At 45.6% G+C, this 12,644-nt stretch overlaps 2 protein-coding genes across 2 annotated transcripts; both read right to left on the bottom strand.

The window, feature by feature from the left end:
• Positions 1 to 52: 52 nt before the first annotated feature.
• Positions 53 to 364, bottom strand: F5J12DRAFT_779970 (uncharacterized protein; the record flags this gene model as incomplete). The annotated part of the gene is made up of 1 exon (XM_051742437.1): positions 53 to 364. The coding sequence occupies one exon, from the start codon at positions 362 to 364 to the stop codon at positions 53 to 55; it is 312 nt and encodes a 103-aa protein (XP_051604549.1).
• Positions 365 to 8,967: 8,603 nt separating this feature from the next.
• On the bottom strand, positions 8,968 to 12,637 carry F5J12DRAFT_804236 (EXS family-domain-containing protein). Its single transcript, XM_051744490.1, has 21 exons — positions 12,422 to 12,637; positions 12,336 to 12,354; positions 12,251 to 12,276; positions 11,818 to 12,187; positions 11,648 to 11,765; positions 11,476 to 11,587; positions 11,396 to 11,423; positions 11,246 to 11,335; positions 11,112 to 11,193; positions 10,905 to 11,039; positions 10,703 to 10,855; positions 10,614 to 10,657; positions 10,433 to 10,561; positions 10,318 to 10,382; positions 10,224 to 10,235; positions 9,919 to 10,168; positions 9,799 to 9,859; positions 9,670 to 9,746; positions 9,521 to 9,607; positions 9,275 to 9,398; positions 8,968 to 9,220 (listed from the first exon to the last, which is right to left on the bottom strand). Exons 1-21 carry the CDS (start codon positions 12,433 to 12,435, stop codon positions 9,114 to 9,116), a joined length of 2,103 nt encoding a protein of 700 aa, XP_051604548.1. The 5' UTR covers positions 12,436 to 12,637; the 3' UTR covers positions 8,968 to 9,113.
• Positions 12,638 to 12,644: the final 7 nt, after the last annotated feature.

Genomic DNA, 12,644 nt, shown 5'->3' with positions numbered 1-12,644 from the left:
TCCTCTGTTGTGCCTGGGTCTCCCATTCCTGGCACTCAGCTTCCAACTGCTCCTACTCTTTCCTCTTGGCCTCCAACCACTCCTGCTCCCACTTTTTGGCCTCCACCCACTCCCTTTCACACTGCTCAGCTTCCACCCACTCCCTCTCATGCTGCTCTGCCTCTAGTTGCTCCCTCTTGAGCCTCTCTGCCTCCAGCCAGGCAGCCTCTTCCATCACAGCCTTGCACCACTTGCACTTGGCCATCTTAGCCTGGATGTCAGCTTCTTCATCATCACTGGTAATCTGGAGCTTGGGTGTGGTGGCCCTTTGGAGGCTGGATGGGTCATTGGATTTGCATGGAGAGTCTTGATGAATAGAGAACATGATGAAGGGTCAGGAGAAAACAGTCTTTGCAAAAATTGCACCTTTTAACCCAGGGAACACATGTTCTATTGGCATGGTGACTGCCAACCTCATGTACATTAGGGCAGGTCTCAAGGGCTCAACCCTAAGGGGGGGATACTGTCATATACCAAGAAACCCACAGTTCAGTCTTATGTTCAGAATGCTGAGTCAATGCCAAATGCCAAAATGAACTCTGTTCCTCACTATACTTTTTTAGTTAGCTTTTGTACTGCCCTCACTTGTGCCAAGGCAGTGTCTGTCTTCAGCTCTCAGACCCCTGCCTCCTCACTTAACTTTTAGTTAGCTCCTGGCATTGCTATTTAGTCCCTCGCCAGTAACCCCAGCCTTCAGGTTGCTAGTCTTTGGTATATATACTCTATGTATGTTGTACTTAGCTCCTCAGTCTGAATATCAACCTAGTTCACCCCCTAAGCTCCTAGCTTAAGCTCAAGTCAACTCTTGGCTTTTGCTCCTGACCCCCCTTGGCTTACTCTGACTTCAACCCAGCTTGTGCAAGGGTCTAGCACATGAGCTAAGACCAAGGGTTGTCACACCCAGCACTCAGCCTTCAGCCTTTGATCCCCAACCCAGTCATGAACTTAACATGTTGAATCCATAATTTTGTCATATACTGAGAAACTCACACCTCAGTCTTACATTCTGAATGCCAAAATGTACTCTGTTCCTCACTATACTTTTCTAGTTAGCCTTTGTATTGCCCTTGCTTATGTTGAGGCAGTGACTGCCTTTGGCTCCCTGATCCCTGCCTCCTCACTTAACTTTTAGTTAGTTCCTTGCATCACTATTTAGCCCCTCACTGGTAGCCCCAGCCTTCAGGTTGCTGCTCTTCAGTATATATACTCTACATACATTGTACTTAGCTCTCCAGTCTGAATGTCAAATTAGTTCACCCCTAAGCTCCCAGCTTAAGCCCAAGTTGACTCTCAGCTTTCACTCCTGAACCCCCTCAACTCCCTCTGACTTCAACCTGGCTTGTGCAAGGGTCTAGCACACAAGCTAAGACCAAGGGTTGTCACATTGGCCTTCAACCCCCAACCTTGACATGGACTTAATAAATTTACACAACAAGGGTGGTCTGTTTGAGACACACTACATTCTTCATAAGTAATAAGAAACATGCACATAAGTGCAAAACACTGTAAACACAATAAGCACAAGGGCATGAAAGTTAATTGCACACTCAATAGTAATGTGAAGTATGAAATGGAGAGCAATTCTCACATCTCAGCATGGACACATTCAGACTATGCATGACTTGCCAAATCTAACACATAATGGCCAAGGGCCAACATGCCAGCTGCTGAGCTGAGCTAGTACCCCATTGCCATGTCATGCTGTCTACTGCATTTCAAAGAGCAGTCACCCCTCTGCTTCATACTTGATTTGCCACCCCCTTGTTTGCTTTGACCAGAGTTACCCCCATCATCATGCATTCTGGGTTCAGAGGGTCAAGGGTCATTTACAAGAAGGGTTGAGTGTGTGTTTTGTGAAAGGAGGGAGCCATGTTTGAAGGGCATGGTGTTAAGGGTGCAGAATGTGTTTTGCAAGAAGGGGAGAAAGTTTGAGTGTGAACTGACAAAGGTATGAGTTTCTCAGTGTACAAAGTAGTCACTTTATTGGTACCTAATGAAGTTATGAGTATCTACACTACATCAGTACCAAGTAAATGAATGTAAGTATAAGTATGCTCACCTCAGTGTATGAAGAAGTCACTGAGGTGGAAAAGAATGGTGCAGAAAATTTATAGTACCATAATTAGTAAGTGTAGTGACATCAGAATTTAATTCTGAGGGTCAGGGAGAAATTCCAAGCCCTCTGGGTGAAACTCTGAGAGGCTACTGTAATTCCAGAATGCATTCTCAACACTGCCCCTCAATCAGAACAGAATCCAAGTGCAGATGCAAAGTGTTTCACCTTGATGCTAGGTAAAGGTTTGGTAAGGGTATTGGCAACCATGTTGTCAGTAGGACAATAAATTAAATGAAAGGAATGGTTTTCCACAGTGAAATAAATGAAATGGTATTGCATATCGATGTGCTTGGTGCAAGCATGGTAGCTGCCATCCTTGGTGAGTGTGATGGTGGATTGGCTGTCAGAATACAGTGGGATAGGATGTTTGAGTGGTCGGAAAACTTCTCTGATGAGTCATTGAAGCCACAAGCCCTCTTTGGCTGTGTGAGTTGCTGCAACATACTCTGCTTCAGCAGTGGAGAGTGTTACAAGTTCTTGTTTCTGTGAAGTCCAGCTAATAGCTCCTCCATCCAGTAGATATGCATATCCACTGATAGCCCACCAATGCTCCTGTGAAGCTCTGTCTGCATCAGTATAGCCCTTGAGGCCTTGTTCTGTATTTCCAAATGTCAAAGTGAGCACTTCTGTGCTGGCAATATACCTGTAGATTCATTTTACAGCTTCCCAGTGAGTCATGTTGGGTGTGTTATTGAACTGCACAACTGTAGAGACAGCAAATGCAATGTCTGGGCACATTCCAACAGTGAGGTGCATAAGGGAGCCTACAGCAGCACAGTAGGGTACATTTTTCATGCATGCAACTTCTTCAGCTGGCTGCAGAATTTCTCTGCAAGATAGTTTTATTCCAGGGTCCATTGGAACTGTAGTGGGCTTGCAGTTGGCAGGGTTATATTTCATCAGGATGGCTTCAATGTAGGACTGCTTGGATAGTGATATAGTGTGGGCTTCTCTGTTCCATGTCACCTTCATCCCAAGTAGCCAACTGATGTGCCCTAGGTCAGAGATTTTAAAACAAGTGCTTATCTCCTGTTTGAATGAGTGAATTAATGATGGGGAACTGCCTGTTACAGTGCAGTTGTCAATGTGGCTGGCAAGGATGAGGATTTCTGATCCTATGTGACTGTAGAATACTCCCCAGTCTGCATGTGCCCTGGTGAGTCCAAGATCTGCAAGAGTGGCACATAGCTTCTGGTACCATTGAAGTGTGCCTTGTTTTGAGCCATATAATGTGATGTTTAGCTTCCCAACTGGACAGGAAAAATTCCACTCTACAGTGTAGCCCTCAGGGAGCTCCATGTAGATGTCTTCACCATCTCCGAGTTTGCCATTTAGGAATGCTGAGTGGAAATTGAATACATCAATATCCCAGTCATTGTGTGTGGCAATTGCTAGTATGGTGCAGAGAGATGCATGTCTTGTGACAGGAGCATATGTTTCATTGTAGTCAATGCCCTGCATCTGAGAGTAGCCCTTAGTGACTAGGTGGGCCTTGTACTTCTTGATTTCTCCAGTGGTGTTGTGTTTGATCTTGAAGACCCATTTGCATCCTACAATGTTTGCACCTTTGGGGCACTCAATGACATCCCAGGTATGTGCTTCCTCTAGGCTCTTTAATTCCACATTTATGGCATTTTGCCACTTTGGCCAGTCAGCTCAGGATTTTGCCTCATGTACTGTAGATGGGTCCAGCCCTTCAGCTTCAGCCATCCCTGCTACCATAGCATACACCATGTTGGTGTTGTCTTCATCAGCAGCTAGTTCATTGTTGAATACATAGGTAGCGTTTTCTCAAGATTTCAGGCTGTTTGGGTTGCTACCACTTTCTCAGAGTTCTTTTACAAAGTTGAGAGGGATGTGTCCATCATGAGTGCCTTCACCTGCATGTAAGCACCTCATATAGTCTGATTTGAAACACTGGCAAGTGGAATGACAAGGTTGAGGTGGAGGCATTTCAAAATTTTCTCTGAATGAGTCTGAAATGAGTCTCAGAATTTCTGAAGTTGCTTCAGTGGGTCGCTTGACTGTCTGTGTAGCCTCAGAACTTCCTTGTGAGGCTTCAGAATTTCCCTGCTCCCCCTTGAGTGGCACACCTGAAGGTACAGACACTTCCTGGTGCTCGAAAAGGATGCTGCATTCTATGCCAATTGCTCATGTGTCTGGCCAGTAGATGTGGTGGCCATCACTCTCAGGATCAAATCCTACCCAGTGTCCATCTCAGGCTCACATGTCTAGTTTGGAGCCAGAGGTGTCATGGACCTTGACATGACATCCCCAGACCAAAATTTTTGAGAGGTCAGGTGGTCTTTGGTAGAGCATTTTGTAGGGAGTTTTTGTGCCTAGACAGTGAGTCAATGAGCAGTTTTTGAGCCAGGTTGCATGCATGATGGCCTCCCCCCAGAGGTTCTTGGGTAGGCTGCTGGTGTGAATCATCACACTTATGTGCTCAATGAGTGTTCTGTTGAGTCATTCTGCAACTCTGTTGTGTTCCAGGGGTATCATGGACAGTTATGCATCGTTCTGTGCCTCAGGATTTCAGATATTCTGAAAATTCCACACTAAGGTATTCTCCCCCACAATCCAAGCAAAGTCATTTGACTTTGGTGTTGAACTGCATGTTCAGCCATGCTTCATAGGCCTTGTACAATGTGAAGGTCTTGGCTTTTGTCTTCTGGAGGTACAGCTTGGTGTAGCAGGTGTGGTCATCTGTGAATGATGCATAGTACTGACTGTGGCCAGGGGTTTGGACCAGAGAAGGTCCCCAAAGATCTGTGTGGACCTCGTCACCTAGATGTTCATGGTGGGGTGGGTCACACTCCTTCCCAATGGGCTTCCAAGTTGCTTTGGCATATTCACATGAATTGCATACACCCATGGTAGAATGCACTTCATCCAGCTGTCATGATCATGTGTTCATCCTAAGTCCTCACTCACTCCACACCCCTTTCCACCAGTCATTCACTCACTCTGCACCAACTCCACCCACCCCCTGATGTTTACAAGTCATCTCCACTCCAACTGCTGTCAGACTTGTACTGCTCTCCTACCAGACTGAATGGACCATTCTCTGAGGGGTCATGTGACTACCTTCAGACTCCTCCCTGACAGTTCACAGTCAGGTACTCCACAGCACACACACTGCATGGTCCAGTGCCTGGACTATTTCCTTTTCTGGATGTTCTATGTTACCTGTTCATATGTCCTCCATCTGCCCTTCATTTGTCATCTAGGAAGTTTTACTTGAAAATTTCTGGGTCTCCATATGTCAGTTCCAATTCCAGTTACTGTACCTCTGTAGTAGTATAAAAGCATGTATCATACTCCACCATTCCTCAGTATGAATATTGACTTAGTTCCTACTCCCTCTGTCTCTGTCTTCTGCCTGTCAGAGTTACCTCCAACTGTCTGTCTGTACTCCCCCTCTGAAATATGAGGGCTGAGATCATGCAAAGGGGTAGTGCATGAGCTAAACCTGACACCCTCACTTCGCTCTGCCCTTACCTCAGTGGATTTCATTCCTACCAACACTCTGCCAGTCAGAGTTCTGCTCTTTCCATTGGACTTGCTTCCGAACCTCTCCCCAGACCTTGTCCAGTGTCGGAGTTGGTCAGAATAGGCCCAGACTTGACACCAGCTTAATTCTGGTGATTGTGCCATCCTTGAGCATCTGCCAGATGGCTTCAGGAGTGATATGGCCAAGTCTGACATGTATCTCCTCCATGGTTAAGGATTCTGTGGCCTTGGCCAGGCCTGCAAAGGCATGATGAGCTCATTTGAGGCAGTAGAGGCCTTTTTGCATCAGAACTTCAGCTACTTTCTTTTTCTGAGCATCAAAAATCTGACAACACTTGTCTCAGAATAATGCTGCATTCCCAGCAACATCAAGTTTGCTAACAGAAACAAGTGTAATTCCCATCTTGGGGGCATAGAGCATGTCCTTGAGTCAAATGTGGGTTTGCACAGTGCCATTTGGGAGTGAGATTGCAAGGTTGCCTTTTCTGATGGCATGGAAGGTGTGGTTGTTGGCCACAGTGATAGGTTTGGGTACAATTGGCTTGTAATCAAGGAATTTGCTGCAGTAGGAGGACATATGACATGAAGTGCCAGAGTTGAACAGGATGGTCTCTTCTGCAGAATTTAGGTTTTCACCCACAAGGAGAGCATGGTCATAGGTGTTCATATATGCATCTTCTTCATCAATAACAATATCCTGGGGGTTTAGAACTTCTTCCTCTGCAATTTCCATTAGCCAGTCATCATCCTGCAGGTGCACTAGCCAAACTCCATTGGGTTCCAAGTCAGTGCTGGTCTGTGCACTCAAGCTGGCTGTTGCACTGGCCACAGTGGCTGCTTTTCCAGAGCCTTTTTCCTTCTTTTTCCCTTTGCCTTTGTTCTGGAACCACTTGGGCACTTGTCCAGCTTTTCCACCACCCTCTTCCCAGCATTGGTCTTGCACATGACCTTTCTTTCCACAATTTTCACAAGTGGACTTCTTTCCATCCTTCACTGAATAGGCTGCATCTTTGGAATTTCTGGAGTTTCCACATCAGTAAACCACTTTGTGAGCTGGTAGTCCTAGGTAATCTGTCCAGTGCTGGACAGCTCTGGACAGCTCTGGCCAGCAAAAGTGATTTACTGATGCAGAGTTGACTCTCTTTGTCCACATTTGGCACCTATCATATTCATCAGAAATTACTTTGATTATAAAGTCCAGAGATAGGTCCTTTTGCATGACCAGGGCTGAAGACATCATAGCTGCAAGGTTGGAGTTGTATGAAGCAGGAAGTGAACTGAGGATGATAGCTGTGAAGTCATTGTCTGTGATAGACTGACCAAGTGCAGCAAGTTGTTCATGCAGTGTGCACATCTTGTCAAAGTGAGCATGGACATCTCCTTTTTCTGTACAGCAGGATTCTTGGAGTTTTCTCCAAAGATCAATTGCAACAATGCAAGAGTGGTCTTGGAAAAGGTCAGTGAGGACACCCCACACACTCTTCACAGTCTCTTCCTTCAGAACTTGAAGGAATAGGGATTCTGGGAGTGACACAGTGATCACCTGCTTGACATATCCATCATCCTTTGCCCATTGCCAGAGTTTTTCTGGGTATTCACTGACAAGTTTTTGCTCTGTGGCTGTGGGCTTCCAGGAGGAGTCTTTTCCTGCTGAAGGGTCCTCTGATTTCACATCCAAGCCAGTCAGGTGTCCAATCAGCCCTTTTGAACTGATGGCCCATTCAACCCAAGCCTTGTAATATAGCCAGTTGCTTCCATCTGCATTTAGGTTGGGACTTGTAAGGAATGATCATCTTTTGCCATAGTGGGTATTCTTGCTGTGTAATAACTCTTTTGGAATTAGAGCATGAGAGCAGGGCTCATAACCTAATGAAGGTATGAGTTTCTCAGTGTACAAAGTAGTCACTTTATTGGTACCTAACAAAGTTATGAGTATCTACACTACATCAGTACCAAGTAAATGAATGTAAGTATAAGTATGCTCACCTCAGTGTATGAAGAAGTCACTGAGGTGGAAAAGAACAGTGTGGAAAATTTATAGTACCATAATTAGTAAGCATAGTGACATCAGAATTTAATTCCAAGGGTCAGGGAGAAATTCCAAGCCCTCTGGGTGAAACTCCAAGAGGCTACTGTAATTCTGGAATGCATTCTCAACATGAACATGGTGGCTGATAGGTTGGGAAAAGCCATTGCAAAGATGAGGATGCCTGTGTGAGGAGAAATGGTGAGCAAGGATGGTCACAGTCTAAGGCCCCCCTCAGATGTAGGGAAGATGAAGACTTCACCTATGATAATATGTTTTTCTGGCATGCTGAGGGGAGGGACAGGAGGTCAGAGGCCCAGGAGGGCTAAGAAAGGGGCCTGTTCTTTTTCTTCTGCATTTTCTTTATATATATATATATATATATGTCTTGTATAGAATATAGACTTGCACAAGGTGAGGATTTGAGGGTCAATATAATGTACTCCTTTCAAATAAGTTTTGCATATTTCAGAAAACATTATTTAGAATGTACATTACAATAACATCAAGTTAATGTGGCTACTAATATCTGAACAGTATTGTAAAACTGCATTACAATATTGTAAGGGTATTTTTCAAGTGCTGCCACTCACATTACAAAGGAGTTATGCCAAGTGGTATTGTGAACATTATTGTAATGACAGTTTTCAATAATGTAAGCATAATTGGTATCCAAAATTGGCTTACATTATGCAAGTCACCTTTTGCAAGTCACCTTTAGCATAATGTCTGCATCTTACCAGTAACAATATTTTGACATTTTTGTATCCAAATTCATAATAATGTTTACAATAATGTCATGAAATATGATGAACATTATTTTGCCATGCACCTTGTGTCACGAGACCTGTCTTCTCTCATAATCAGTTATACACTGCACTATCCCATATTCAGCACCAGAACCATGCACAGATTCTACTACCTAAGGGATCCAAACCCACAGCCAACATCACCTTCAACAAGATCCTCCCCTAAGCTCCTGAGCTGTTGCTAACCTTATTTATTATTGTGATATAAATCCCATGTATTGGTGTCCTTTACAATAGTATCCTGTACTACCTTCATAGATCTCACCAGTTCATGTCTATCAGCATATCTTCCACCAACTCAGATCAATGCAAGCAACACCATTACTAAAGACCCTCCCAAGCAATAACTCTAAGATTCCACCACCAGAGCAAGGCAAGGCATCTCTTGTTCAGTAAACACATCCCCTATGGACATTCCCATTCCATATCACATCCCCACTGTACTGATTTCTTACATAAAATTGGACACACACACACTCTCTCTCTATAGTATTGCTTGTAAATCTAAATAACTACATCACATGCTTTCCCCAAATGCAGTCCAAGAGCATCCTGGAGGGCTTTGGTATGTAAACAACTCACGCGTCACATGTCACCATCGTCTTCGTCGTCATCGGACATCTCCTGGTAAATACTCGAGTGTGCTATAGGGCAGCGGCACCTCGCGCGTGACCCGGTACTGATCCATATTTCCCAAATGTTCGCTCTCTAAGCGATCTAGAGAACAGTGGGTGAGTTTGCTGCTAGATAAAATTGGGATTCAAGACGGACAGAAGTTCCATTGTACCCTCCTTAGGAGCTCCAACAATGCTGCAATGACCGAGCGTAAAACGAATGATAATCGACCGGGGGGGATATATATCACCCAGATGAAGCGAACAAGAACATTGGTAATCTTCCAACCAAAATGAGAACTGGTCAAGAACAAACTAAAATTTATAGAACGCACTATGGCAAAATAGTATGACTGGGAGGAAGTGTCAGTAAGGCTGCCCGTATATACAGGTGAAGACAAACCGCTATTTGAGAAGTGTAAATGAGATCGGGCCTGAGCAAAGGATAACGGGTGTCGCGCTTGAACAAAGACCAATCCACGATCAAGTCCTAGAGGGTAACCAGGGGTGAGCAATCGGTGTGTGAACATAGGTGTCACTGTGTCCCATTACCCAAGCACACGAATACAAAGAACTCAAGATCTCCGTGAAACAGAAAAACACAAAAGACGGTCCTTGCCGTGGAGTTCCTGAGAAATGATTGAGCATGGACCGTAAATCAGCAAGAATGGAATTCTGTACCAGAATGTACCCAATAGTGATAACATAGTGAGGACACCATTCCAGAGGCATACTTCCCAGCCTAATTTCAAGGCGGACATCTGTCAGCAACGGATATGGTTTGTGTAACAAAAAACCTACATTGAGAAGATTCCCAAGAAATCTGGTATCCCGGTAACGCCTCACACACTGCACAAGACGCATCAGGTAAGGAAGAATCGCTATGAAGTAGTGGATGCCCCAGTTGCGAGACGTTGCACAGGTCACCCAGACATCTTGTATCCGGGGATCGTAAGCACGTGATGAAATCGCATTATCTCCACCCGATGCATAGACGCAGCTGAAGAAATATAGGTTCTCGAGAGTAAAGGTCAAGCTACACAGTTGATCCCTGGATATGTCTGAGCTAGCGGCGTAAGGCATGACCAGTATTGGAAAACGCTTACCCAAACCAGAAACTGGTAAACTAGAGGCCCCATGCATTGATCATACAGAGCAAAAGTTAACAAGCGAAACTACGCACATCGACTTTGAATGCACCAGCTTAAAAATAATTTGGCTAGGTTCTTGATAGTCCACCAGCGAGAACTCCTTGACATGAAACGCTAAGGAAACTGAGTCAAGCATGCCTTCCAATCATCTGGAAATTACCCACTGGAAGAGGATTGAGCAAGACCACGAAGACAAAAGCCAACCAAACCAAAGGCCACAGCATCGGAGGACCAAAGGGAGAAAGTGAAAGCCAAAATGCGAAGGCCAAGGCACACGTGATGAGAGAAGGGATCTGTCACATTTGGCTAAGTCACAGCGTTCCAGGGCACCTTTCACTGACGTACCTCGAAATATTGGCGAGGATCCATCTTGGTTCTTAAATCCACCTCTACGAACCTTAAAAAGAGCATTCAATGAATGAATAAGAACGCACCGAAAATAAATGGATAGTTTATGCGCTCGCGAGCCCATACGTTAACATTCACACCGACCAGCAGCGCGAGTAAGACAGGCATCCCAAATATCGCGTATATGTACAGAAGAACACTCCACGAAGGAAGATTTTCTCTTGTATGTTGCAGAGAACCTGACGGGGTGTTCTACGTGTGTGAATTCCCACAAAGGTGGACACGTACACTGATATATTCCTGCCGCAAAGGCCGCAACAGCCAATCCAAGATACATCCCTGAACGAAATACGCTCATGTGATGTGATGTCAGGCGTGAATCGGGACGTAGACGTTTCATAGCCATCCTCCGGTCGCCTTTGGCTACACATGATGCGTGCATCAAAGACGCGGTAAGAGAAAAGACATGCTGGACTGCTGCACAGGCCTGCTCACCAAATCGTGCAACATAGATATCTTCCATGTCTCTGATCATAGTGCTGACTCGAGAACCACTGGAGAAAGCCGATGGTTCGACCTATCGTTACGTGGCTGTAGGGAAGATAATCTTGAAAAATGATATTCCACACCTTTTCCGACATGTAGATAGCGAGCGCAGGTAACTTTGTAACCTTCTCGAACTTCTTCAGAGCTTTGCGGAATCCTACGAGGTTAAGGACCTGACACGAAACGGAAACGTTTGATAGAAGAAAATGGCCTACGGTACATGGGGGACTTACACGGTAGTTGTTTAATACCTCGAGGCCTCTGGCATCAGGATAAGTGTGCGCGCCGATGACAGAACATCAACAGGCCATACCGGTAATGCTCCACGACAGCTTTCTTTAACTTCTTCTTCGCGCCCTTATACTCCCGATCGTAGGTGGTTTTCGTCGACTCCAAAGTCTGCTTTCCCATTTTAGCGGAGAAACCTGACGGGGGATATCGAGAAGGACTGAGGGCAATGAAGACAAAAGTCATAGATAACTCACCGCCCCGTCCTGAAACTGAACTAGACTTCGTTGCCCTCAGGTCCGTGCTGTTCCTCTGATACATGTGAATAAAGCGGGTCTTGCTCGATACACGAGAATTGCGAGATGGAAGGATGTCCTATTGGAGTGATCATCCAACCAGGCTGCGCGGATACTGAGATCGTACTGACATATATCCGTTGGCGATGAGCCACAAGCTCTTCTAGTTGCTCATGAAGCTTTTCGTGACGGTCCTCCGCCTCCTGCTGGCGCTCAAGGAAGAACGATTCCACTCTCTCTAGGTCAGCATCGAGTAGCTTGAAAAACCGTCGCTGAGCGGAGGAAAGCTGCGGAAGGAGTTGACTAAAGGATGGTGATGTCATGCTGCCTATAGAGAGCATAGAGGTTATTCTATTTGGTTTTGCTTCAGGCTCTCTGGTCTCGGAGGAATCGGTTCCAGGGTCCTCGCAAGAGTCGAAGCCGATCACTATCACCGGGCTCAAGATGCCCCCATGCTCGGCCTTGATTTCTCGAATTTGCTTCTTCAGGCCGCGGTAGTCGCTTTAGGGAAGGTAAGCGTGTGACAAAGATGGTTCCAGACGACACAAGGGCACAGAAACGTACATGTACGCTTTCTTCCACTCTGAAGCCTAAAGGCGAGGGGACCGCTGATCAATGCTGCACTTCGATGGCCCGAAGCACCACCCACCTGCACATCCTCGAGGTACCTATAGCATAAGCGCAAAACGGTCAGGTACTTCAAGGAGACCTGTGCTGAATATAGCAGCAGCTTACCGCGCAAACTTCATGACTGGGGGATCTAAAGTAGAGGGTGAAAGACATCTTCGATGGTGACCGACGAAGTATATTGAACCAGACAACCAATCGCAGCTTGGTGCTACCTTGCAAGTTGTGATTGGCCGTCTGGTTGACTGGTCAGCTCGTGAGTAGCAGCTGGCACGAGACAACAAAATATCCAGATGACGTGGCGTGGGGAGCCGACAGAACGACACGATCC

Source organism: Pisolithus orientalis (genome assembly GCF_024613125.1).
Source record: "Pisolithus orientalis strain OTSU chromosome Unknown F5J12scaffold_3, whole genome shotgun sequence".
Taxonomy (NCBI): domain Eukaryota; kingdom Fungi; phylum Basidiomycota; class Agaricomycetes; order Boletales; family Pisolithaceae; genus Pisolithus; species Pisolithus orientalis.
The sequence above is the reverse complement of the archived record's forward strand: the minus strand, read 5'-3'. Positions and strand labels throughout refer to the sequence as shown.

Bases quoted from the DNA above. Each gene is read 5' to 3' on its own strand.
- F5J12DRAFT_804236 (XM_051744490.1), bottom strand. The intron at 11,336-11,395 runs GTAAGTCCCCCA...GTTTCGTGTCAG, and splicing joins AGGTATTAAACAACTACCGT to GTCCTTAACCTCGTAGGATT. The intron at 11,194-11,245 runs GTGTGGAATATC...ACGTAACGATAG, and splicing joins CTATCTACATGTCGGAAAAG to GTCGAACCATCGGCTTTCTC.